The following is a 26,381-nucleotide window of genomic DNA, read 5'->3' on the forward strand; positions in this document are numbered from 1 at the left end:
GTGTGTGTGTGTGTGTGTAAGAGAGAGAGAAAGAGAGAGAGAGAGAAAATAAGAATGTAGATGCCATATACTGAAGTCACGTTTAAACTTTGTTTAACCCATCATTTCAGAAGTACTGATGTCAAAAGTACTGTTAGGATAGTAGAGATGAGAGAAAAATCACTTTAAACAGCTTGTGAAATGTAATGTTTGAAATGGTTCTTTGAGAATGTGCAGATTATGGCTTGCATAGTGACTCTTCCCAGCTTTCTGGGAAATGAGCTGTTGACATTCTTTTGGGTCATCATCCAAGATAGGAGGGCAACCACAAGGATTTAGCAGATAAATGCATCCAAAAAGACCTTTATCCATTTCACTGCAACTTGGAAACGTTCATGTCGAATAGCAGCATTAATGTAGCCCTTTTAGCCCTTCAAAGTGAGCCTTATATTTAAAAAAAATCAAATGACCACAGTAATAACTTCTTTAGGTCTTCTAAGAGGTAATTCATTATTTACATAATTCTGGAGCATAAACCATTTTTTTTTTCAGGAGTCTCTGAAATAGAATTGGGAATTTATACAGTGAAAAAGATGCTTTTGAATTCTAATCAACCGAATCTGTCTCAAATTCATTTCTAGTTTATTGTAAACATTAGAATTTAAATTAATTTCTTTTTATCTGGTTTTTGAAGAGAAATAGTAACCTGTTTTCACATTTTGTTTTGGGTTGGGGGGTTGACGTTGCAATTTAGGTGTTTGGCTGGGTGGTTGCTGATAGCATGGCAAGGGTTATACATTCGTATAGGTTATTATAATATAAATAGGAAAAAAAACTTATTGACTCGAACTAAAATGATACTATATAGGCTGAATGTGCAGGAAAGGTTCCCACAATGCACTATGAAAACCTTGGCTAACAAACACCCTGCTGCGTTGAAAACCCCCAAAAAAGACAAAAGCACAATGAAATAGAAAGCTTACCACCGGTAGCTTTCAAAATGACAAACTAGGCAAACTATACATCTCCACCACTCCAATTTTGTCAGAATGCTAATGAGCTTGCTCTGATCTTTACTCGGCTTCCCGTGTTTTCTACATCTTCAAGGACCACATGGCGCTAGCAAAATAAAGACAACTAAATGAGAATTTCGAATGCTTTTTGTGTTGGGACCTGGTGCCTTTCAGTTGACGCACTCGTTGAATATTCTCAACTTAAAAGAGTACAACAGGGGGCTGGGTATGAACTTTTTAACAGGGGGAAATTTGTACAAAAGTAAATTAGTGCGATGAGGAAAATATGAGAAAAATTTCTGATTAATTTCCACTCCATAATATCAATGACACCTTCAGCCCCACTCGTACTCTTCTAACAAGAGATGCTGATAAAAGATGAATGATTCTGTGTTGTTCACAGTGAATGTTTAGTGGTTTTTTAATAGCAGCATTCTACATAAAAGGCACCAGGAAGTACTCTGCATTAGCAGTTGAGATCACTAGTTAATAGGATGATGTCTTTTAGCTTTTGTCACAAGATTATTAGAAAGGAGGTTTCTGTTCTCATCGTGGCATAGTTTGGAGTGCTTGTTGAGTACAAGTACTAAAATACAGGTTTCTCAGTATTGTTTCACATGTAAAGTAAAAGGCTTTTAATGCAACACCTTTTACTTTTTTTACCAGGTGATTTTGTCATTGATCTCTTATCTGCCCCCTTTAGCTGTATTAATCATTTGAAGTGTTCTGCTTTTCAATGGGCCCTTAATGATGTATGTGTGTATAGATTCATTATCAAAAATAAATCCCCCAAAATAATGTCCTATATCTTCACAAAGCTGTATTTACCAGTTTGTATTGTTGACTGCTGAATGCTTAGTCTATCTGTCTATATAATTTAAATTTGTAATTGTTTTTTTTAAAGCGTACTGCCTAAAACAAGCTTTGTCTTTTAAATATAATTAAAATCTCAAAAAGTAATGACACATCTGTAGCCACCAGTGTTAGTGATAAGAGAAAATAATCATGAGTATTCAAGTTCACTTGAGAGACAGAGACCCCAACTCCATCCAAAATCACTTCCACTGCTGCCTTATGGATCATTAGGGTAGGATGCATTTGCATATCTGTGCAAGGTCAAATCTAGGGATGCACTCTTTGTGTGTGAGACAGGGTGTATCCCTTTTTTATATTTGCATATTAGTGTTTTCAAAATTATACTTATTTGGGCTTATTTAGTATTAATCTGCTTAAAACACACAGAAAGATTTAAGATCTAACTCTACCACCCTTTCTCACATTGAGTAACATAATACTCCGTGATTAGTCCCATTGGTTTCTAATCATGGAGTAAGATATTACTCAGCATGACAAATGTCAACAAAAATAAGGCCCTTTTATAGAAACTAAGCAGTAGAAAAAGTCAATAGAAGTATAATTCAAATAATTTCAAATATTCATGCATATACATAAGGAGATACCTGTAGTTTACTTAAGTGATAGACACATTATGAACTTTTTATATTTTAATATCTTGCTTAAATCAGCAAAAATAAATAACACTGCAGTTACTACATCAGTTTGCCAGATTTGCGTTCAGTAGACAGCATTATTTTTACTTACCTCAGCATAATTAACTCTAGGTGCATTGAAACCTGGCCAAATAATGAGATTGTAAGGAGGTATCCAATCATATTGTGGGAGATTTGAATGCACACATAAAACCATAGCAACAACTAAAACAGCATGGCAACAATAGGTGCTACAAAAAAGGAAGAATAGAAATATATTCCTCAAAAATATCATCTTTTTATCTTTAATCATAAAACAGGGGAGGGGAAAAAATCTTCCCAAACATTTGGAATACATGAATGATGCAGATCTGGCGCTAGGGTTGCCATGGGTAAGGGTTTGTTAGCATTTCTTTTATAAACTTCTCTGTTTTCTTACTTAACCATACAAAATTACTCTAAGGATGAGAACTGATCTGTGAGAATTCCACCTAGTAGCAAATAGTGTGGGGCAGAGGAGGAAGGGCCTTGAAACTGAAAAACAATTAATTTGTTGGGTATTTTGTTGTAAATTTATAACAGTCCACAAAAAAGTGGCATCTGTACATTTCTGCTATTTTAAAATCGGCAATTTTATAAAGCATTTCATTAGATGTATGTCCTCAAAGTGCATTATAGTTGATAACTCACTCATATGGATGAATGGCTGCTTTTTTAACCCTTAGCATACTAAATATAAGAGTAAAATTTCGACAGGTACCAAACCTTAATCTGGGTAACGTACATATGAAGACTTCAGTGTCTGATTCTCATTTACATGAAGGCTGCTTTACACCAGCTGGCAGTGTCTAATAGTGCATATAAGTGTAACTTGGATAACTTAACTGAGTCACATTGAAATCAGCAGGACTGAGTGCAAGTATAGATGTACAAAACCCTTTGGTAAAAATGAGTTCTTCTGCAAGTGTTTGCACATGTCCATTCTGCTGTAGGTGTGGGCGTGCCTCGTGCACAGTTGTCAGAGAACTTTTTACCTCAGTGGTACCAGTCAGGGCAGCTGTAGCGCCCTCTTTCACCACGTCACTGCGTGCTGGTACAAGAGGGTGGGGCTGCCCCCAACCTCCCTCAGTTCCTTCTTACCACCACCGATGGCTGTTGACGCAATCTCAGACTTGTCGTAAGTGATTCTATCACTCCTTTGTATATATACCCTGTGATTGCTAGGAATTCGTTAGTTAGTGAGTTAAGTTTGTTAGTTTTAGCAATACATATTAAATACATATTTCTGCACCAGTTTTTCATCTTTTGTTACGGGGAGCTGTACTGGAACAGGTTTTTAGTCCTGCCAGACTTGCACTAAGTCATGCCAGTCGGTGACCCATACCTGGCCTACTTGAAATCTTTGGGAGAATCCCACATCAGTCACAAATATGTAAGGGATTAACTCAAAGAAGGATAGAGCAACGAGGCTCAAATGTTTGCTCATGGAGGCAGCACTTCACTCCCCATCAGATTCGTCTCACATGGAGAGCACCCCAAGTTCATTGGCTTCGGTACAGAGCGTACCAGAGATGTCTGCAGCTTCACCGGCACTGAAGAAAAGGCTCAGTCCCTCACTCAGGTTTGTCAGTGCTGTAGCCAAGGAGAGGCAGAGCCTTTACGACACATTTGGGGGAAAGTCTCTCTCTGGGGCACTCTTCAGCTAAGAAGAAGGGATCGCTGCCTCTGGGGCCTATGCCAGGTCCGTCCAGGGCAATCCCTGAAAGAGCTCTGTACCAGAGCCATCAGTCGTTGCTATTCCTAACCATCCTGGAGACGGGGCCTGCTTAGCCTCTCGGTACCAGTTATTCCTGGTGTGCAAGAAGGTTCACAGTCCGTACTGATGCTTGTGGAACCTACCTCACGCTGTCAGGAACTCACAGTACCATTACTTCCCAAGCTTCTGCAAAGGCCGATGCAGTTGAAAGGGAATCCTGCAATGATATCCCCAGTACTGCCTTGCCCACTGGTTCTTCCTTGGTGGTGGCAGCTGTTAATGAATGGGAGAGACAAGGACACCAAGCATCCATGCCGAAAGGCAAAGATTCGAAGAGGCTGGACTTGTTTGGATGCAAACTTTATTCCACAGAGCATCTGCAACTCAGGATTATAAACCAACAGCACTCCTGAGCCACTATGATTTCACCCTCTGGGAGAATAATATAAAATTTCAAGATGAGTTACCAGAAGACTGTAGACAGGAATTTGCAGTAATGGTGGATGAGGGGAAGCTAGTTGCCTTGAACTGATCTCCAGGACAGTTTAGATTGCGTAAATGCAGCAGCTCAAGCCATGGCATCTGCCATTTCTGTGAGAAGATGTTTGTGGTTACAGTCAAATGGGCTTTCCTCAGAAGTCTAGCAGACCAACCCAGGACCTTCCTTATGAAGGTCCCTCTTTGTTTTCGGATAAGACGGACGATAGTACTCCATAATCTAAAAGATTCCACTGTGATGTTAAAATCTCTTGGTGTCTGTACTCCAACAACAAAAAGGAAACAGTTCCATCCTCAGCTACCATTCCGACACCAGGGTTTTACTCCCCAGTCTCAAGATCCGCTGAAGAGAAAGGGCAGGGGTTATAGGAGACGACATCCACCGCCCTCCTCATCAGCATCAGTGGGCTTTTCCCATCTCGTCACCTCATCCAAGCAGGCGTTTTGATGCATTGGTGTAGGGCAGTGTATCAGTGACTGTAGTTCTATCTATTTCCCACCTTTTGTTTACAAATCACTTATCCTGTTTCCTAAGTGCTTGGGCCCATGTAACATTGGATCCGTGGGTCTTAAGCACAATGGAACTGAAATATGTCCTCCAGTTCATTTCTGCCCCTCCTACACTCTGCCCTTCCCGACCCTCTTCAGGGACCATTCCCATGAGATCATCCTTCAACAGGAGGTCCAGTCATTCCTTCAAGCAGGGGCCACGGAGGAAGTCCCATTGGGCCTCAAGGAGAAAGGTTTCTATTTCCACTACTTCCTTATCCCCAAAGCAAAAGGAGGTCTATTTTAGATCTTAGAAAGTTGTACAAATTCCTGAAGAAAATAATATTCCACGTGGTTACTCTAGCCTCGATTATTCCCTTCCTGGAACAAGAAGACTGGTATGCTTCCCTTGACTTAAAGGGTGCTTACGTCCATGTTGCAATACGACACAACCCTCGGAAGTTTCTCAGATTTGTGGCAAACGGGTCCCATTATCAGCTCCCGTTTGGTCTCTCAGTGACTCATCAGGTGTTCATGAAGTACATGGTGGTGGTTGCAGCACATCTACGAAAATCAGTAGTTCACGTGTTTCTGTACCTGGAGGACTGGTTGGTCAAAGGTCGGTTCGAGGCTCAGGTGCTAGCCAGTGCATCCACCGTCCACTGGGCTCCTAGTAAATTGGGACAAACGAATTGTAAAACTGGTACTGAGGATAGTTTATTGGAGCAGTTTTAGACACCACAAAAGCCAAGGCCTTGCTATCACAATCCAGGTTCAAAACACTGCGGGGCTTAGTGGTGTGACAGAAAGCATATCCTCTCCCCATGACGCACAGCTATCTCAGCCTCCTGAGTCACATGGCATCATGTACCTATGTGGTTCAACCTTACAGGCTGTGCCTCAGAAAGCTGCAGGGATGGCTAGCATCAGTGTGTGCCCCAAGTTGACATCATTTGCACAAGGTTGTTCAAGTACCAATGCCAGTTTTGTCATCTCTGAATTAGTGGATGGACCCTCTGAAAATCTGTGTGCGGGTCTCCTTCATCCCCACCACTGTCAACCCTCACTCTGTTCACAGACATATCAGCTCTGGGTTGGGGGGGGGGTCATATGGGGTCCCTGCAGACTCAAGTTCTTTGGTTGTCTTAGGATCATATGGCTCATATAAATGTCAGGGAGTTCAGAGCTGTACAACTAGCCTGTTCAGCTTTAGTAGGAAAGAACTTGTTAATTTGAACAGATAACTCTGCTACTACATTTTACATACGCAGAAAGGGAGGAGCCCGGTTGACCTAGTTAGGCCAGGAGGCAATTCACTTCTGGGACTTTTGCATAACCAATTCAATTCATCTCAGTGCTGCTTACCTTCCAGAGAAGTGGAACATGTTGGCAGATCGACTGAGCAAGACCTTCTCCAATCACCATGAGTAGTCTTTATGCCTGGACATTGCCAGATCTATCTTCCAGCTCCTGGGGACTCTCTCCCAGGTGGACCTATTTGCAACAAAGTCTGACAGACAATGCCACCAGTTCTGTTCCCAGGGACGTCTCTGCCCAGGCTCATTGACAGATGCTTTTTGCTACCCTGAAAGAACCCCCTCCTGTATGCCTTCCCTCCGATTCCCTTGCTGCCCAGAGTGTTGTTCAAATCAAAAAAGACAATGCTTATCTCATCCTTATGGCACCAGTGTGGCGCTGACAACACTAGTACTCGACCTTACTGACCTTGTCAATCAAGCCTCCGCTGTCTCTCCCGCTGGATCCAGACGTGATTTCTCAGGACCGCGGCCACCTGCTCCATCCCAACCAGCAAGCCCTCCACCTGGTAGTGAGGATGCTTCCATGGTTAATGCCTTTGGAGACATCCTGTTCTAAGGATGTTCAGAAAGTGCTTTTCAATATTAGAAAACCCTCAGCTGGGTGCCCTTACCTGGCTAAATGGAAGCACTTCTCCATTTTGGTCCTCTCAGAAAGGCATATCCTCAGAGCATGCACTCTTGAACCTTGTATTGGACTATCTTCTCTACCTAAAACATCAGAGTTTATACCATCCACTATTCCTTCTCAGCCTCAGAAAAAGTTGTCATGAGGGAAATAAAGCAACCACTGGTAAACATCAGGGTAATGTGCTTCATACTAGAGCATTAGACATTGTTATGAGGGCTGTAAGGCTAGCCATCCTATCACTTCAAGACCACATTTAGCCTTCATTTAATGGATAAACAACCAAGTAGGGCAGGGAGAAGAACTCTGGTCTGAGACTCAGCAGTAGGCAAAACAACTTACTGTCACTCAGAGCAAGCCGTCTGACGTGACTTCTCAATCCGCAAGCAAAGTAGTTCAACTGCCAGCATTTTCTTCCAAGTGAGTGGTCCCTGCAGTTCCAAATTCACCAGACAATCTGCTATTACTAGGGAACAGCAACAAATATGAAACTTTCCATGTTTTTGCAGCAGGTTCAGCAATCTCAGGGGATGGACTATGGATTAATTTTTCCTGCAATGTGGACAGCGATCTGACATACTTTATCCACCAGTCCTCATTTCTTCTTAAATACCAAGAGATTGCAGAAACTGAAAATGGCCAGAGCATCTCTAATCGTGATCCTTCTGGATTTTGAACCTTGGTCATGGTACTGTGAATTCTTGAGTCTGTTATTGCCAGCAATGCCAGACCTACTGACTGATAGAATTCCTGCAGGAGTATATTTTATTTTGTATTCTAAAGTTAAAAAGTGTCACCCCCTACAGGATTCTGTCCAACTGTCTTCAATTGAATCTCACCTCTTGCCATCTTCATTCAGGAATCATAAACAATCTGTCCTCCTGGTCAGTGATTGCTGCTTGAGTCTTCAATATGATCCTTCATAAAATGTGTAGCCTCTTGTTCAAGCCCATGCATTCTGTTTCTACTGGCTTTCTATTAAGGTAATTTTCTGGTGGTCATTACATCAGCATGTAGAGTGGAGAAAATCAATGCCCTTTCAGGCAATTTTGCTTTTATTATCTTTCATAATGATAGTTACGCTCTGGATGGTTCCCAGTTTCAGACCCAAAATAACTCTAGGTTGCAGAGATAACAGGCCACTAACCTTTTGTCCTTCTGTACCAGACAAGGAGAAGGCCTGGATTTAGTGTTGAAGAAGAGCTCTGTATGAGCTCAAAAGCGTGTCTCTCTCACTAACAGAAGGTAAAAAATATTACCTCAGCCACCTTGTCTCTCTAAGGAGAAGGCCTGGCATTTCTTGTGGTCAGAGCCTTGAAGTCGTATTAACACAGTTCTCAAAAGTTTCAATAAGGCTCTTTGTATGTTTTGTTTTCGCCTACTAAGAAATTACAGAAGGTTTCCTGATTGATATTAAACTAGTTAGATATGTTCCTGCCATAAAGAAATACACATTGCTGGTCCTCTGAGGGTTGAGGCCCATTTCACTAACGTTATTATGCTTTCCTGGGCTGAAATAAAGTCAAACAGAACACAGTAAAATAACTCTGTCTGGAGATCCTTGGCTACCTTTACTAGATATTATTGTGTGTATGTCAGTGTCTCTTTGGAAGCTGCATTCAAACAGTGTGTCCAGAGTGCAGTTGCCAGAGAATGCTTCTGCCTAACTCATAGGTGTTGGAACTAGGGGTCCGGGGGGTGCTGCAGTACCTCCTGGCTTGAAGTGGTTTCCATTATATACAGGGATTACAGTTTGGTTCAATGGGTCTCAGCACCCTTACTATACAGATTGTTCCAGCACCCCTGGCCTAACCTGCCTTCAGTGCTTTCCCACCTAGATCAAACTAGGAAATCCATGAGAGGCAAGAAAACTGCTCTTCAGAAGGTTTAACCCCAAACTGCAACCCCATCCTGTTTATCTGTTGATGGCTATTTTTGAACATTTCTTAGTGAATTCCGTTAGTTTGGCGTAAGTAAGGCAGTTCTCATCTGCGGAAAGGAGGCTGGGGTTTCTATGGAGAGAGCTGAGCATTCTGATTCCAAGCTACTAGTTGTGGAATCCATGATGGACCAGCTCATTAACTCCAGACTTGGGGAGCTTTTGGCAATAATTACGTTTTATGGAAAAAGCACAATATTTTTTCCATTTTGATACTCAAAATGTCATAAAAATATTTTAAGCAAAATTATGAAGTAGTGTGTCCAGCTGACGCCCTCAGTTGTCCTCCAGTGGTAGCTGGCAATTTTGTCCTTCATGTCTAGTTTCCAATTGAGTCATATGCATAACCTCTTAGTCTGCTTACCTGAATGAAATAAAAACCCCTGTTTTATTAAGGCAGCAGAAATGCTCTACCTTTTTCCTGTGCTCAGAGCATCCACTAGCAGTAGATATTTAACAGACTGACCTATGCCTTTACTTATCACCTAGCCATGTCCAGCAATACTGTTGTATTAGTTAGTTTCTCGGGTTCCCTTGACATTTTTTTCTCTTCTAGTAATCCACACAAAAACATTTATCATAATGAGAAAGAGACTTCCTAGTAAATAAGCCATATTTGGCCAAGATTTTCAAAAGTAACTAGTAATTGGGGGGAAGGGGGCCTCAGATTTTGATAACCCACATTGAGACCTCATGAAGGAGCCTGATTTTCAGAAAGTGCTGAGCACCAGATCTCTGAAAATTGAGCTCTTTTAAGGTGTCTCAAGTTTAGCACCCAGAATCACTAGTCACTTGTCAAAATTTTGACTGCAATTCTCAGTCTGTTTGGACACAGGGAGCAGATTCCTGTTAGAGCTGGTCTAATTATTCCTTGCAAATAATATTTGTTAATTTAGCCCTTTCTGCTACCTTCTCTACACCTTTCATTATTTTGTATACTTTTATCACATTTCCTTTTATTCATCTCCCCTGTGAGGTAAACAATCCCAAACTTTCCAATCTCTCTTCATATGAGAGTTTTTATATGCCCCTAATCTTGATAGGATACATGAAACTGTTTAAGCAGGCAAATAAGACATATTTTCAAATGAATTTCAGGGTAAAGTATGTGAAACTTTAGGCATTGACTAACCTTTGTAGGACTATCTGGTGGTCATCTAAACACTCTCAAATAACAACTACTATGTCCCCATAAATAGCAGTGGAGGGAAGTTGGCCAGTTTTTTCATTACTGGACTTGCTCTTGTTCACATACGCTGGCATTCTCCTGCTGGCCTCTTCACCCAAGTGTGTTGAGTGAAGAAAGCTTCTTCTATTCTATTTTAAAACTGTGTGTAAACATCAGCAAATGGCTGAAGAATGGGCTGTGTCTTAAGTAGTTCTTTTTCATGGTGTTCTGTTGAAGTAAATGGGTAGACGTGGAGTTTTCTGTGTTTAACCATTACAACGTAACACATAGAATACGCAGTACAAATAAAATGTAAAAACAATTGCGCTCAAGGCAGCATACCTAATAATTTCCGTAAACCTGCTATTTCTTGCCAGACTGAATGTGCTGGTTTTGGATGATGATAGAAACCTTTTATTAGTTATCTTCTGTGAGTTGTAATTCATTTTTGCAAAGCAGCTAAATATATTTAAAGTGAGGATTTCTAAATATATTTTATTTTAGTCTAGTGGCTTGTCTTGATGAATTTATGATGGCTTAATGTGTAAAGGATGTAATGTGTCCATCCATTTACACAGTAAACTAGTCTTGTCCCTACATGTTGCTACTGTTTCTCCCATTTAAGTAGTGCTCATAATGTTTTGTAGCACTTTATTCTCTGTTTTCTTAGCAATGTGCAGTCATACTACGTTAATCCATGTTTGGTTTATCTAAATGTGTCACTGCCCAAAAGGTTTAAATGGTTATAAGCTACATGGTACATATATACGCTATTCACTGGTTGATCTTAAAGTGTTTGGTTTGGGATTTTTTTTGTTTGTTTGTTTGTTTAGCTGGGGAAAAAATGGTGCTTTCAAATTGATTCAGCCTAACCATTTATCAGACTACTATTTATTAAACTGTTTAACAAGTAATCAGCATATGAGTTACCCATTAGTAACCCCTGTAGTATTTAATGGAAATGATATTTTATAAATCCATCTTCAAATTCTACAACTTATTCATTTGCACTGTCCTCCAAAATTGTAATGTATTTGTAGTTCAGAAATGGTACAGATGAAAGAAGAAAAAGACCTCAATCATTATTAAATAGCAGCAATTCAAATAATAATTTGGTGCATGAGATTAACCAAAAGATGTGAGCCATTTTGGGGGGGAGGTTGGGGGAAAGGCGGCAGGGAAGAGAGGGTCATCAAAATCCTGGCTTATTGGACAAAATCATTGAACTTTTTGCTACAGCCTTTATTCAGTCTCATTCAGGAGATATTACAGTGCACTGCAGAGCCAAAACTTAAGTCAATGGGAATTGCCTGTATGTTTCTGAGGGTAGAATTCGGGCCTTCACTGTTCCAACCTTGGTATCGTGATCATTCCTAATCACTGAGGAGGGATCTGGTAGATGTCAAGTGAAGAGAAGAATAGAACATGCATCCTTCACCACTCAAGCCAGACAATGAAAGAATATGGTGATGTGAGAGAATTTGCCTTGATTCCTAGGGGGAAATAAAACAGGAATTTGATTTAAAAAATAAAGAAACTAGAAAAACATTACCAAAAATTCTCATCACAGATTGTCCACTAATAAAATATGGCATTACAAAGCTGTTATGTTAGCTTTTCTTGTTGCATCTTTCCATCACTTACTCTTCATTTTGAATGTATGTGATGCTTGCAGCACTAAAGAATCTTAAAGTAAGACTTTTTTCCAGGAGTCATTATTGTATCTATAGGATAAAAAGCTATAGCCATAATTATGTGTTACAAATAATACATTCTGCTAGATAGTTAACCAGGTGAGGTTAAACAAAATAAGATGAATTCTGGGCTTTTTAGAATACTGACAGTCTTCATTTTAAGCTACAACGTAGAGTGCTTTATCCTGAGATTAGGTATTGTGGCAGAAGCTAAAACTGCCTTTTTCTCTTAACTGTGCCAGAATACAACCTCCTTTTCTTTTTGCGCTAACAAGACTGCTTTACCACCACAGCCCACTCTAAGTAATTAAATCAATCCTTTGTACTTACCGTATTCTCCTCTAGTGACGGTACTAGATCTGATTATATGCTTCATGCATATTCAAAGTACGGCACTGACAGCTCTTTAATGAGCTCTTACTTAATCAGTATGAACAATGTTCATCTTGTTCTTTTTTTCCTCATACATTAGAGCTAGGAACAGTTGGGGAAAAAATGAAACATCCAGCATTCATTTGAAAAATATATTGTACTTTGAAAAGTGTCTAAGCTGGGGAAGTTGCATTCTGCCCTTTAAAAGTCTGATGGACAAATTGGATTACTAGTATTGGATTAAATAACAAATGGTTAGAGGAGAAATGAGAAAAGCTCGCTGTGATCACAGGCTTTAATATTTTTTGTTACTTATAAAGCTGAAGGGGTCTTTAACCAGTTATTAAAGTCAGGATTAATTTGTAATGGTCCAACTTACTAGCATTAAAAGGGTTTGGATTTTTTTTCTTAAAAAAAAAATTAAAACAATGGTGTAATGCATGTATTATAGAAAAAAAAACAATTTTAAGTTGAAGATCTGTGGGCTATTTATAGATTTCCATCATCTTGTACTGGCTCAGATAAGGGGTTTGCACACACAGTATCGATTTGTTCTCGAACATGTTTTTCACTTCATTTAAATAATCTGTGTTGTATTGTTTCTCCAGAGAGCAAAGCAGATATTTTCACATTTTGAATTTTTAAACATTTGTACTTGAATGATTTCAATAATCATTTAAACTTGGAAAATAAACACATAGCAGTTGAACAGTTTTACTAAGTGGAAGTGTGAAATTAGTTGTGGATAAGGAAAATCCCTGTTTTTGTTTAGAAATAGTAAGTATCAATTTAACTTTCAAATATCACTGCTGTATCAGCATTCAATCTTCTTCATTGAAAGTGTTTTATATGCACTCTCCATTGAAGAAAATAGTGCTAAATTGAGTAAACTAGCTAATAGTACTATGTTGCTTGAGAGTAGCAATTTTAAAATTATTTATGTTGTCATGTATCTTACCTTGCTCGTATATGAAGTATCTATTTAAGTTGTATGTACAAGAATTTAAAAGCCCTTGGTCAAAAAAATAAGATACCACAATCTACTGCTATTAATATTGCACACATGTGTCATTTCACTGATCAAAAAGACCTTCACTGGGGTACAATTGGCCTTTTTCCAAATTGCAAGCTTTTTCTCAGCTTTTTCTTTTTACTCTTTCTTCTTTTGTTGCTGCCCTGGGATTTGTGCCTATCGCAGCCGATATCACATGACCAGTGTCAGGGCATCACATGGTCCAAAATGAATACAAAAACAGCGGCCCTAAAAGACAGATTAAAAATACTGTAAAACAGTAAAGACTTTGTTGACTCACTTTAAAAAAAAAAAACCTATTCTGGGAATACTTCATACACTGAAATGTAAGCATAAAAATATTGAAGATGTGCAATCTCTTTTTGTTAGGCTCCAAATTGACAAATACAGCTTTTCCATAGATTTATTTGAATAGATGCTGTAGCTCACTTCACTGTACTTTTAGAAGGAGAAAATCCACATTAGTACAAAGAAGCAGCATCTTAAATTATGATCTCACCCTAGGATGTTTGTCATGATAGAAACTAAGGGCCCAATCCTCGGGTGGTCTAAATTGGTGAAGTGAATGTTTCTATGTCCCCATTTTCTGTTTGTTGAAAATGGTTTGCAGACTCATCCATTAGAATGCTATTGTGGTGTAATGTATTTGTAATAGCATCTTTTATCCAAAGATCCCAGAGTCCTTTATAAACAATGAATTAATCAATTAAATGTTGTCATCTGTGTAATTAGTTATGAGAATTTTTTTACCTGCACGATAAAGGGGGAATCAAATCTCTTGCTGGTGCACACAAATTGATCGTTTGTAGGGATAAGAAAGTAATCCCCCAAACTCCTGCCCCCCATAAAAAGAAAGTCAGCTGACTCAGTGCAGTTCAGGGGAAGGTTGTCTTCTTCTAGAATACTGAGTGCAGTCTAAGTCTTGCAACAGGAACCCCCACTAGCTGGGCCAATGCAGCAACAACTCTGATCTCTAATTTGTTATGAAAAACATCCAAATTGTCTCAAAACTCTTTGGAGGGAATTCTGAGCCATAAAACAGTATTGTAAATGCAGTACAGCCATGGCGTCATGCTACCCTGCAGAAAAACCCAGGAGAGGAGGTTTTGAGGGAGGAAATCTCTACAAGACAAAGTTACTCCCCTTTTGTTCCCACGGACTGGCACTTCCCCCTCTATGCTAAGAAAAAACTGCTGGGCCATCCCACCATAGGGATCCATGGGAGGTAGGGAACGTGCCTGCAGAAGCACTAGCTCTGTCATGCCCTTCCTCCCCCTGCAAAGCCTGAACCCTATCAGCATGACTCCAGTGGAGCAGCATTAACAAGGAACTACTTTAAGTCACAGGGAGGTACCCAGAGAAAAAGATAATAGAGCCCAGTCTGTATTACCTTTGCTGTCTAAACAACATGGAGCCATAGGGCACCAATGTGTGTCCCCATCAGCTCGGTCCCTGATTTGTCCATTCTTCTCCCTGTGTGGATTCCAGATCCATTGGGCTGCATGGGGAAAAGGCAAACAGTGCCATGGAGGCAGCTGGCCTTCCTTTCGATGCAGCAGGGGAATAGCCATGGGGAAAGGGCAGCTCCTTGCACAGATGTGGCTTCATGCATCTGCGTATTATTTGGGAATGTTTGTAAGACAGGCAGTGATGCTGAAGAATCAGCTGTGGTGCAAATGTTAACATCTAGAAATTGAGGGTTTCCTCTTAGAGCAAAAGCTCACCACGTTTTTTGGTACATTAGCAGCTTCTTATGTAAGCAAGCTTCTTCTCCTCAACTAGTGCCCCATTACTGGACATTAATATAATGATACCTTCCCCTTATCTATAGCATCTTTCCTCAGAGATTTTAAAGCACTTTACAAACATAATGAATTAATCCTCAACATTCATATGAGTTAGGTGTTATCCTCATATTAAAAATGGGAACCTGTGAGATACAGGTCCACAGTCAGAGTGAATCAATGGCAGAGCTGGGAAAAAGACCCCCAAATTCCTGACTTTATTCTTTTACTGTAGCCACTGGGCAAAGCTTCTTCCCAAATTATGCATTTTTTAGGGTTAAAATTAATTAGATTTACATACTGGTAACATGTCTATAAAGACTTGTCTCTCCTTCCGTTTAATTTTGAGAAAGACAGGAGCTGATCACTTGCCACAAATGGAGGATATGTATATATGTGCAGATGTCATGATTCCAATACCTTAGGCAACTGAGTCCCAATTCAACTCCTGTTAAAATCAATGGAGAGATTCCCTTTGACTTCAGTGAGGACTGAATCAGGGCCCTGGTGAGGAGAAGCTATGTCCGTTATCTGGAATAGCCGCCTCAAGGGTAGGGAGGCTGGGCTGCAGTCCAGCACATTGGCCAAAGGCTGTGGACGGGATTTCACCTCCCGAGTACTCTGGGCATTCCACCCACATGGAGCCTGAATACTCTGGGTTTTTGTGAATGGAGTTAAATTTCACCCATCGTCATATTTTGTTTTGTTTGTCCACCTCTTTTATGATCATGTTATCTCTGTGGAAGTTTAACGGTAGAACACTTTTTCTTCCAAATGTACTTAGTGCTAATATGACCTGTGAGTACGTTAAGAGGCACTAAAATATATACGCTGAAGAATATCAGCTTTAAAAGATTGACTTGTGATAGTTCCACAGTATTAGGCTGCCGGTCTTGAAGTCTAATCTTATGTTATTGTTAACATTTGAAAAATTACCGTTTAATGCTCATTAACATCAGAGATCTCATGTTCCAAAAACTGATACTAAAGTTTGTTGTCCAGCTTGTGAAAAGTCTCATAAATAACAAATGTGCTTATATTATAGGAAGGTACACAGAAGAAGAAGAAGCTATGATGCAGGAATGGTTCATGTTGGTTAATAAGAAAAATGCCTTAATAAGAAGAATGAATCAGCTTTCTCTTCTGTAAGTATGGATGGCTGAGCTTGTTCCAAGAGCTTGGTTTATCAGTCTGTTCACTTAGAATATAGATGCTAAACCTTTTTGCTTTATTTCCATTAGACTTCAGAATGTTTCCTCAAAGATGCAAAGGACGTGTGATTTGTGTACATGTCAAGTCGTTTGTTTTTCTCATATTTCAGACATGAAAATGCAAAGCAGGCAATGATACAAGATTAGTGCGAGCTGTGAAAAAATATGAAATAGCAAGTGCATTTATATGTTCAAAGGCAAAAACAGTAGAATAAAATTACTTCCTGGAAATATGAATTGACTTGTACTTCAAATATAAAATACAAAGTTTATTTTCAGTGAAAACTTTACATTAAAGTTGATATTTGCTCTAGTCAGAAATATTAGATCATTCACTAGTTTAGCAATGTTGAAGTGTGGGGGGGAAAGCATATTAGTGAACCTCAGGTGAAACAATGTTATCACAGACAATGCAGAGCAAGATTTGTGTAATAAAGACATGTAAACCTTTTTCAGAAATGGGCAGGATTGGCACAGTTATTAGGAGCACAGAGGATGAGAGAAAGCATAAATACCATTCATTATTAGACTGGCATTTGGCCTGTTGAGGTCATCATTTCTTGTTTAGTTTTTCTCAGTTTACTGATGATTTTCTTTTAGTATGCCACCTAGTGTAGATGTATGCAATTTTCCTTTGTAATATAGTGAAATGAGTTGTATGTTCACGAATTTCTTTCCATGTCTGAACTTGAAAGAAGATTCCACCTCAAAATATTAAGCTCTCTAATCCTGTGTCTAATTTTCTGTATTCGTTAGGTCAGAATTTACATGGGATAATACTTTGTGTTCATACTATCTTGGTGAATTGTTTGAATCTGGAATTTGTTCTTTAGTTAGGAGAGAATATGTTATACTTAGGACATACCATAACAGCTGCTCCAAGGATGAATATTTATTAATTATGTACAATAGTACAAGAGAGTTAAACTAAATCCAGAAAAACAGACGTTACAGAAAATGAAAAAAGCATCATTACTGAATATTCTACCTGAGGACGGTTTTAAGTTTGTGTATCATTTGTTTGGAGTAGCTTAAAGTTGAAGAGAAAAGTCAGTTATGAGTCCTAAAATCAATGTAAGTTAAAGGTTCTTTTAAGTGTTTAATGATTTAGTAATTAACATATTGATGAACTTTTGCAACTTGCCTAGGGAAAAAGAACATGACCTAGAAAGGCGGTACGAACTGCTGAACCGAGAGTTAAGAGCAATGCTTGCTATCGAAGGTAAGCAATATTAACAAATGAAATTTACTTAACAGGAAGACCAATAAGAAGGCACACCTGAGAATGGAGTCAGCTATCACATAATTCAAAATTATAGTGTACAATAGATACTGTAGGTCTTTACTCATATCCATAAATTATATGCAAAGAAATTGTTTTAAGCATTGGATTCAGAAAGCAAGATCAGAAACAGGTCTTACTAAAATATATTTGAAAAAGCATTGAGGGGGAAAAAAGCACAATGTATTTTTACATTTTATTTATTGTTTTTGTTACAGCAAAGTAATCTTAGTTTTGATACAGTGATGTTGCTTATCATAAAGGGATTTTTCACATACATGAGATTACTTATTTCTACATTTTAAATATTTTTATAGCAATATTTCCATTGGGAAAAAAAAAATCTCTTCAGTCTTCATGATAACATATTATACACGTGTCAAGTAAATATTTCCTCACCCACAACGTCAGGGTTAGTGCAATCCATTGCATAATATTTTCTTCATTCTCTGTAGCTCTCTAGAGTCTAGTCACCTTACCTGAATGAAAACTCATGGAAAGATTGACATGGGGATAAATGAAACAATTTCATACTTTCCATAATGCTTTTAAATGAATTGTACGGTAATCCTAAAGAGGATTCATAATAAAAATAAATATCCAGATAGCTTAAACTATTGCTTACATTATATTGTTATTTAAATATCTTAAGTGTTTTATAATGCTGCTCTACTTATACCTCTCAGTCACAAATGCTGTCTTGTAGTTCAAAGATGTTTGCTTAAAAGTTAATCCTTTGGGCTCTGTAAAATGGACCTTTTGTCTAATCAATGCAAATTGATTTTGCTATTCTATATTGACCTCTTAGCCCTTTGACTGTCCATGGTAATTTCTTTCTTCACCTGATAAGGTACCTGATCCATAATAAATCAATTCTAATTAGTTTGGAGACTTCACTGGAAGCATAAGTTTGTAGGAGAAAGACATGGATTGTCAGGTAGCTTTTTCATATCTATCAGTCTGTTACTATATTCTTGGGTAAGATTCAGTTCACCATATGCTTGACTAAAACCTGAGCTTTACACTGAGGTAACAGTTAATTAGAAATTAAATATTTAAAACAGATTAAAATTCTTTTTAACAAAAAAAAATAAGTATTGGGCATAACTTGTACAGTAATGTCCCTTAATTATTTTTATTGTGGAGACTTCAGACCTAAGATCTTTGAGTACCTTACAAAATATGACAAATCACACATATACCTTGATAAAATAAAATTAAAAATAGCAAAAGGTGCCAGACATCAGAAAGATAAGATCTACTTGTTACGGTAATAATGATATTATATACAGGATTTTTCCAAGAAAAACAATGTTTGTTTACACTACTCTTGTTATGTTTTAAACTTTTGAATTGTATTAAGATTATTGTTCTCTTAGGAACTTTTTAAAGAAGGAGCTATCCAGATAAAATGATGATTGAGGCTAGAAGTATGTTACAAGATGCTGAAATATAGTTTTGAAAAATTGACTCTGGGTGTATATGTCGGTGCTTTCAAGCTTTTCATGTCTGATTTATGCTTGATTTCAAATATTAATTAAGATATTTTAAAAATAACACAAAACAGATATGTGTAGTAAGGTTGACTGTAGAAGAAATTAGAAATTTAAATAGGCTAAATGAGGAGTGTAAGGCAGTACGTATCAGAGAGGCTAATGAACAGTTGGTGCCATGTAAAAGATGTGAAAGGACAAATCTAACATATGTGTACAGATATTCCCACTCCAAAACATATGGACATGAAAAAATAGCAGGGTGGTTTCTGTTTGTGTGTTTGTTTATTTAAAGTGATTGTTAGTAGCAATGTTCTGATTCATACTGGTACTTTAAAAAACAAGTCTTTGAGAGGTGATAATTACTGTTTTGGTGAATTGCTCTAACTCTTCCACCCGTGACTCTGCTGTTTAAAAATCTATCAAACAATTTACTTAGCTAGTTGATGACAGGGAAAAAAGAGACTTGCAAAAGTTAGCAGCCTGCTGATTGTAGATAAAGGCAGTTTATTGGCCATCGGCCTGCCCTGCTAGTCTGAGCAGTGTGTGGGCAGTACTGTAGTTTAGAGGTGCTGACCGTTATAGTGTTCAGTGATGTGGAGACAGTGTCCTCTTAGCCAACTGTTCAAATGGATGCATATGCAGTTGAATAGCCTTTTGGAGTGTTAAAAGCACTTCACACAGAACACATGAATGGCCAACAGTGGTAAAAAGAGGAATACTTTTTTTTTCCCCATTTAGCAGCAGAGATAAGAAAGGGAGAGTAAAGTACTGGCTGCTTATAGCAACAAGCTATTCATATCATTACAAGTGAATTTGCTGCTGAAAATGCTCATCCCAAGAAGGGCCTGAAATAGTTCTAAAGAATCATAATACGCTGAAGGAAATATCCCTTACTTGGTTTGTTTTAGCATGGGCAAATGAGAACACACTGCATGTGTTTGTCTCATGTAAACAAGGTACGCCTTTCAGAGCTTGGATTTTTCTGCATCCATAGCTGAGTAGCAGGATACCTTAGACTTAAACACACTTCAGTTACCTTCCCTTTTTCCCCCCAGATTTAATGCCTCCTTGGAAAAGATAAGTTCATTTTTGCACACCTTGGGGTAGTGTGTTCATTTTCTGCCCAAGAAATGGATCTTCTTTAGGATTTTGTACATCTTGATTTATTCTTGGCTTATAGTTTGAAGTGGGTGCTCTTCTAAAAGGATTTATGCATAGGTTCACTATTTTTGTAGTTATGGTTTATATGATAAGCTTTTTATATTTAAAATCAATATGTAATCCTGTGGAGGAGCTTATCCCCTAAAACCCCATTTGTAAATCTATTTTAGCTTTGTTACACAGCACAGCCACAGTATTCCATAGATTGATTAGGTTCCGCAGTAGAATCCTATCAAATGGCCTGCTCTGATGATGATGCAAACTCTTTCAGAATTGCTAGTTGACTGGAACTAAAGATAAGACTTGACTGCAATCCCCCAATGTGCTCTTTACAAAACTAGTGTTAATTTTCATCAAAGTGCTAGGCTTATTTATTATAGTGGCAAGGTTGAAGGTTTTACTAGAAGAACTTTAGACCATTTCTATTACAGTGTTTCTATTGGAATAGTCTGCCTGTTTGCTCAAAGTAATTATCAGTTTAAGCAACTAAAACAAAGACAATATAAAGTCCATGTAGATGAATACTTGAAAACATTTGGATTTCATTCTGAATTTAACAAACTACGTAATTTGAAACTGCACATTGCAAGAGACTGCATGGGGTTTTTGGCTTTCAACACTTTTAGCTCATATACAGCATCAGAGCTTAATCCTATTTTTATCCAGAGTGTAGCTTTTATAACAGTATTATTCTGGAATCTTCACATTAATCACAGTCTATATTGTAGTTTCCCAAAGCTGTAGTCAGTGCTGGTAACTATATATAACAGGTGTTTTTTAAATATATTGATGTCTGTGTTCTCTCTGAAAGCCGGGGGAGGTATGTTAGGTCGGATATTTTGCTGTATAAAACAAGCTCCTAGTTTAATATTATATAAAATAAATATTGACCAAATACTCTGTCAAAAAACGCCTCCCTTCCTAACAAACTGCTATTTATTTGTCTTCACTTCTAAGAGGGAAATTAAGTTTTTCTCCTTTCTTAAGAAATGTATACAAGTTAATTAAGCTAACTCAACAAAGCAATTGTGTACTTGTGCTAATGAATCTTTGCATGGCATCTTCACAAACAGCACTACTATCTACTGTAATGACAACAAAAATCCGTGTCATTCTAGGTATGAGTGTCCCATAAGACATTATTTACCACACACCGCTGTGAGCTGTGTCTACTATATCAATAAGTAGGCATGTTACAGAGGAAAAAGTAGTTCATACCCAACCTCCAGTTCTAATATAATTCTAAAATATTTTGGCTTCTGTCTGCACACATAAGATGTTACAGAAAATTGCTTCTAACATTCAGAAAAATAAGAATGTTTTAAAAAACTGAAACTGCCAACTAAGACAAACCTGCAAAATATTAGATAACTCATACCCATGTAGAACTGGTGCTTTTCAGATCCTTCCTTAATTTATCTGGATCTTCAGGTGTCAAAATATTAGAGAAACCTTGAGATCAGCAAGATTGTAGTCAGAAGCACAGAGAAGTTAGGCTAGAAGTTGGACAAGGTTTGGAGGGCATGTGAACAGGCAGGAAATTCTGAACTACGTGTCTTTTTTTCCTTGTTTCTAGTCCTATCACTGACGTGGTATGACATATACTTGTGAGTCTGGTTTGTTTCAGTGAGTTGAAATCACTTAAGCTGGCACTTAATTTTTACATGTAATACCATGTGATTTCACAAAGAGCCTGTTCTCTAGAAGACGGGATTTTTTAACAAGTTGAACTGAAGCAGCCCGTCCTGCAACATGCCAAACTAGGAAAGGGCAAATATCAATGGAAATCAAAAGTGTATGTTCTACATTAGCAACTAAAAGGCAGCTTTTTGGGGCACCATGTTTGGGCTGGGCTGAAGGTGAGGATGATAAATTACAAGACAAATTGATTTGGTTACCACCTGGAAAATTAGCTTCCATAAGTATGAGTGATAAGAAACAGCCCATTTAAAAATAAGCAACGAGAACTGTCTACAGGCCTCCTGCCATGTCAATGTGTTGGAAGGGGACATAGTGTCACTATATCAAGTTCTTGCCCATTTATGAAACACTATTGTGTACCTTTGCTTATGTTGAATGTATATATACACGTGTCTGTTTGTATTTTCTGTGTGTGCATGTCAGTATATGCACGTACACCTATGTTGGTTTTATGGATACATGTCCACAGAGAATGATAAAAGTGGTTACACATTCTTGGCTTTTTGCTGCTGTTCTAACCTTTATTGCATGATGATGCATCTAATTTTTAATTTGTAAATACAAGACTGAATTCCCTCTAGCACCACTCGCTTTCATAAAGCTTCTGAGCAGTTTGCTGTCTTGAATAAATTTTGCTTTGGAGGGGGGTCAGGGGGATTTGAACCAGCACATTCTTGTGTGGTTTGTGAAGATTCACATGGTAACCATTGGTGTGCATTGTTAGGTTTATCTGAATAAGCACCAGCCATGTGAGTTTTAACATGATTGCCCAGGGCAATAGAGAGAGAAGAGAGAAATCCAAAAGGATTGCACACTCTCTTTCCTCTGTTTTTTGGAAAGTGCACAGAGGGGAGGACACTGCTTGAGTCGGTGGTTATGGACATTTTTAAGCTGGTGTCCTGTTTCCCTCCTGGTCCTCATTTGTTCTGCTATCTCCCACATCATCTAGTTCTCCTTCTTTTCATTGTTTACTTTCCTAATGAGGGAGGCGGGGTAGACTGGTGGTTTGATTGACAGCTACAAGCCCTTACAGTCTGGCTAGAGAGCAGTTGGCTTGGACTTCAGGCATGCTCCAATCTTAAATTTGCCTTCTTTTTATGAAATGCAGATACGGTTCTGTTAAAAGAGGGACAGAAACCAAGCAAGGGAAGCATATGGGGTCAAAAATGTTCCTTTGGACGACTCCTGGCTGTAAGCATGCGCAAGATTAGTGCAGTGGGAGAACGATTAGACATTATCCAATCTTGTGCAACAAAATAATTTCAAAATCAGATCTGTAATTGTTATTTAGCAAAGAGTCTTGGATTTAGCCATCATGCAAACAGTCAGACTGGTTACATTGCTATGGAGAGGGGTGCTATGTAATATTGTCTACCAAATGTATTTTTACTTCAGAGAAAAATGCTAATTAACTGACACCTACTTTTAAAGTTATTGTGAAGCATATGGTGCCCAGTGTGAGATACTTCCAACTGCTAAGATATACCAAGCAAGAAATTAGCAAAGAATAAGCTATTTGTGCAGAGATGGAGTTAAATTCTAGATTAGGAAAAGTTCTTATCATATTTTTTGGTTCTGTGAATTTTGCCAGTTTCAGAAACAAATGTGCCCCTCCCTCCACCCAATATATTCACAGAAAACAAGGCCAGAGCTAGAAAGATCTCTAGAATAAGATAAAAACAAACAATAAATGAAAAAAAAAGAAAATACAGATTATTCCATTTTGTTTCTGTTTTTTTTAAATTGCTATTTATAAACTGATTCCAGTCTGTCCAGGCCTCCGTTAAAAGTTCTGTGAGAGATTTAGAAATTAGGCATCTTGGAATAATATCGCCAAATCTAGTATAGACATTAGTTATTTATGTAGACATGTATACATTTATGGCAATGATTTACAAAATAATGCATGAAGTCAAATGCAGATCTTCAATAACTTGATATTTTTGATTTACACAAATTCACACAAATGTGAAATGTGATCCCTGCTTAAAGTTCCACACCCATTTCAGATCACAGAAAGGAATAATCTTTTTTTTTATTGCGAAGGCCAAAGATCTGGCACCCATTTATTTAAATCATACAGAAGTTAAGACCAAAAAGATTTTAAACCACACATTTCGGGGGGGGGAGGAGTTATTATTGTTATTTCATGTATTTGTATTTTATTTTCAGATTGGCAAAAGAATGAAGCCCAGAAAAGGCGAGAGCAGCTTTTGCTGGATGAACTTGTTATTCTCGTTAATAAACGTGATGCCCTGGTCAGAGATTTGGACGCCCAAGAAAAACAGTAAGTATGACGTGTTATTTTTTAAACCCTCTGGAGACATTTTGACTTTTCTGTGACTGGATTTGCTTTGTCTCTATTGTCCGGACAGTAAAAGTTTGAGGAAAGTTCAGTAACAAAGGCAGCATGTTGTCTGGTGATCAAGAATGAAACATGAACTCGGGGGGTTGGTAACGATGATCCATTTTAAAGAAAATCAGACCATCACTAGAGCCCGATCCTCAAACTGAATTGTGCTATCACATCTGACTCTAGAGTGGTGCTCAATATCGAAATCCTTTGGCAAATTAGCCTGCAGAGAGGCTGGGTGGGGTAAAGAAGAACTGCATTACCTTAGATAGAAAATGGACAATAATTGTATCTGGGGTTTGTTTTTCAGGGCCGAAGAAGAAGATGAACATTTGGAAAGAACTCTTGAACAAAACAAAGGCAAGATGGCCAAGAAAGAAGAGAAATGTGTCCTTCAGTGACTGGCCTTCCTGGAGCAGATGCAGTTGCATTTTGTAGTCCAGACCTTTCTTACATTTTTAAAATACTGACCCCAAGACTGAAAAAAACAATATTACAATTCAATAGTTCAAAAAAATTAAAACTTTTGCCCTTTTGTTAGGCCAGCTCTATACTGCATTGTTTTCTGGATTTGTTATTTTTTTTTTTCCACTCAAGCAATATTATTCCAAACTAGCTTTGTATTATGATTTATTTGTGAGCTTAGTCATCATGTTGAAATTCTGTTAAATACATTTGCACAGAAACATTGTTGTGGTGATGATATCAGAAATGTTTAAGAGGAAAAAAATATGTCTGTCTGGATTTCTTTAGCTGGAGGAGGAATGAATTTTGAAATAAATATGTTTTTGTTGTCATAGAATTATAGAGGGGAAAATAGAAAACAAAAATCATTCTGAATGGTTTCATCTAGTCCTGCCATATGTAATACTTAATATGCTATCTAAATTTTATAGTTAGATCAGATTCAATCCAGTTATTAAAATGTGCTATATTTACCAGTGTTTATTTCAGCAGCATTTTACATTTTATTGTATGTATAATATAAATTAAGACTGTCTGATTCGCTCAGAGACTAGTTCTTTAACATATGGTTTGAAAAAGAGCCTTGTGATGTGAGATGAGGCTAGTTGAAGTGCATCAGTTTACAGAAACATTTTGTCATTAAAGGCTACGCCATTTTTTATAATTATTTATTACATCTAGTTTTGTTCCCGTCTCCATTTTGTTGGACCTCTGCATTGGCTCCAGGACGCTGTTCATATTTATTCTGTACCTATTAAAGTCTGTTCTGCCATTGTGTGCAAACCCCCTCCCAATTCATGTTCCCTCCGCTTACATCGCTCTCATTTTTGTGACAACTGTTTATTTATTACAAGACTGAGTCATATATAAATTTTCAATAAAAGCCGAATCTTTCTTACCGTTAACTGCTGCTGTCCTCTCTTCCCAGTGTGAAAAGTTTATTACCTCTGATTGTTTGGAGGAGGGGGGGAGATGGGGAAAGGTTAGTTAATTTTTAAAATGAATTTGTAAAAAATGATCTGCAAATGCAACAGTGTCCTACCTGAAACTGAACAGTCTAGATTCAAAAGATACACCTTCAGACACAAAAAATAGAATTTTGGTGGGAAATTTAAAAGCAATGGAAATGATATTTATTTTTAAACTTTCCCAGGTATAAGCAATGTTTGTCCAAGTAGGTTCCAATTTCTCTTTCGGAGGCTGTTCCTGTTCACATTGAGATTTTGCAAATCGGTCACTGCTACTTTGTCAGAGATTTTCATAACTAGGAACATTGCATCATTTTCTTCACCTAACGATTCCTTTGCAGTGGCTTGCCTTTTACAGCTCAGTGGGCCAGATCAAAGCCCTTTGTTATCTCTCAGGGAGCTGCAGTTTTAAAATATATATATATATATATATATATATATATATATATATATATATATAGCGATAGAACCAAGCCAGACCAAAAGTTCAACTTTTTACGTGGCATGGCGTATTCCTGTATTCGCCTGCTCAGCTCATTCCAGCAGCAAACAAACCCTCTTCTGCAAGGGGACCCCTAACAAAAG

The 26,381-nt window shown here is 38.0% G+C and overlaps 1 protein-coding gene across 2 annotated transcripts in view; it reads left to right on the plus strand.

Annotated features, from left to right (window-relative positions):
• The window catches only part of EHBP1 (EH domain binding protein 1), a 333,194-nt gene extending 307,477 nt beyond the window's left edge, over positions 1 to 25,717 (plus strand). For both annotated transcript variants that reach the window (XM_024199807.1, XM_024199808.1), the window contains exons 19-22: positions 16,205 to 16,304; positions 17,519 to 17,592; positions 24,183 to 24,297; positions 24,674 to 25,717. In XM_024199807.1, the coding sequence (XP_024055575.1) occupies positions 16,205 to 16,304; positions 17,519 to 17,592; positions 24,183 to 24,297; positions 24,674 to 24,764 (380 nt within the window). In that variant the 3' untranslated portion in view covers positions 24,765 to 25,717. The remainder of the gene's footprint in view (positions 1 to 16,204; positions 16,305 to 17,518; positions 17,593 to 24,182; positions 24,298 to 24,673) is intronic.
• The last annotated feature ends 664 nt before the right edge of the window (positions 25,718 to 26,381 follow it).

Source organism: Terrapene carolina, unplaced genomic scaffold (assembly GCF_002925995.2).
Source record: "Terrapene carolina triunguis isolate 2854851 unplaced genomic scaffold, T_m_triunguis-2.0 Scaffold132, whole genome shotgun sequence".
Lineage (NCBI taxonomy): Eukaryota > Metazoa > Chordata > Testudines > Emydidae > Terrapene > Terrapene triunguis.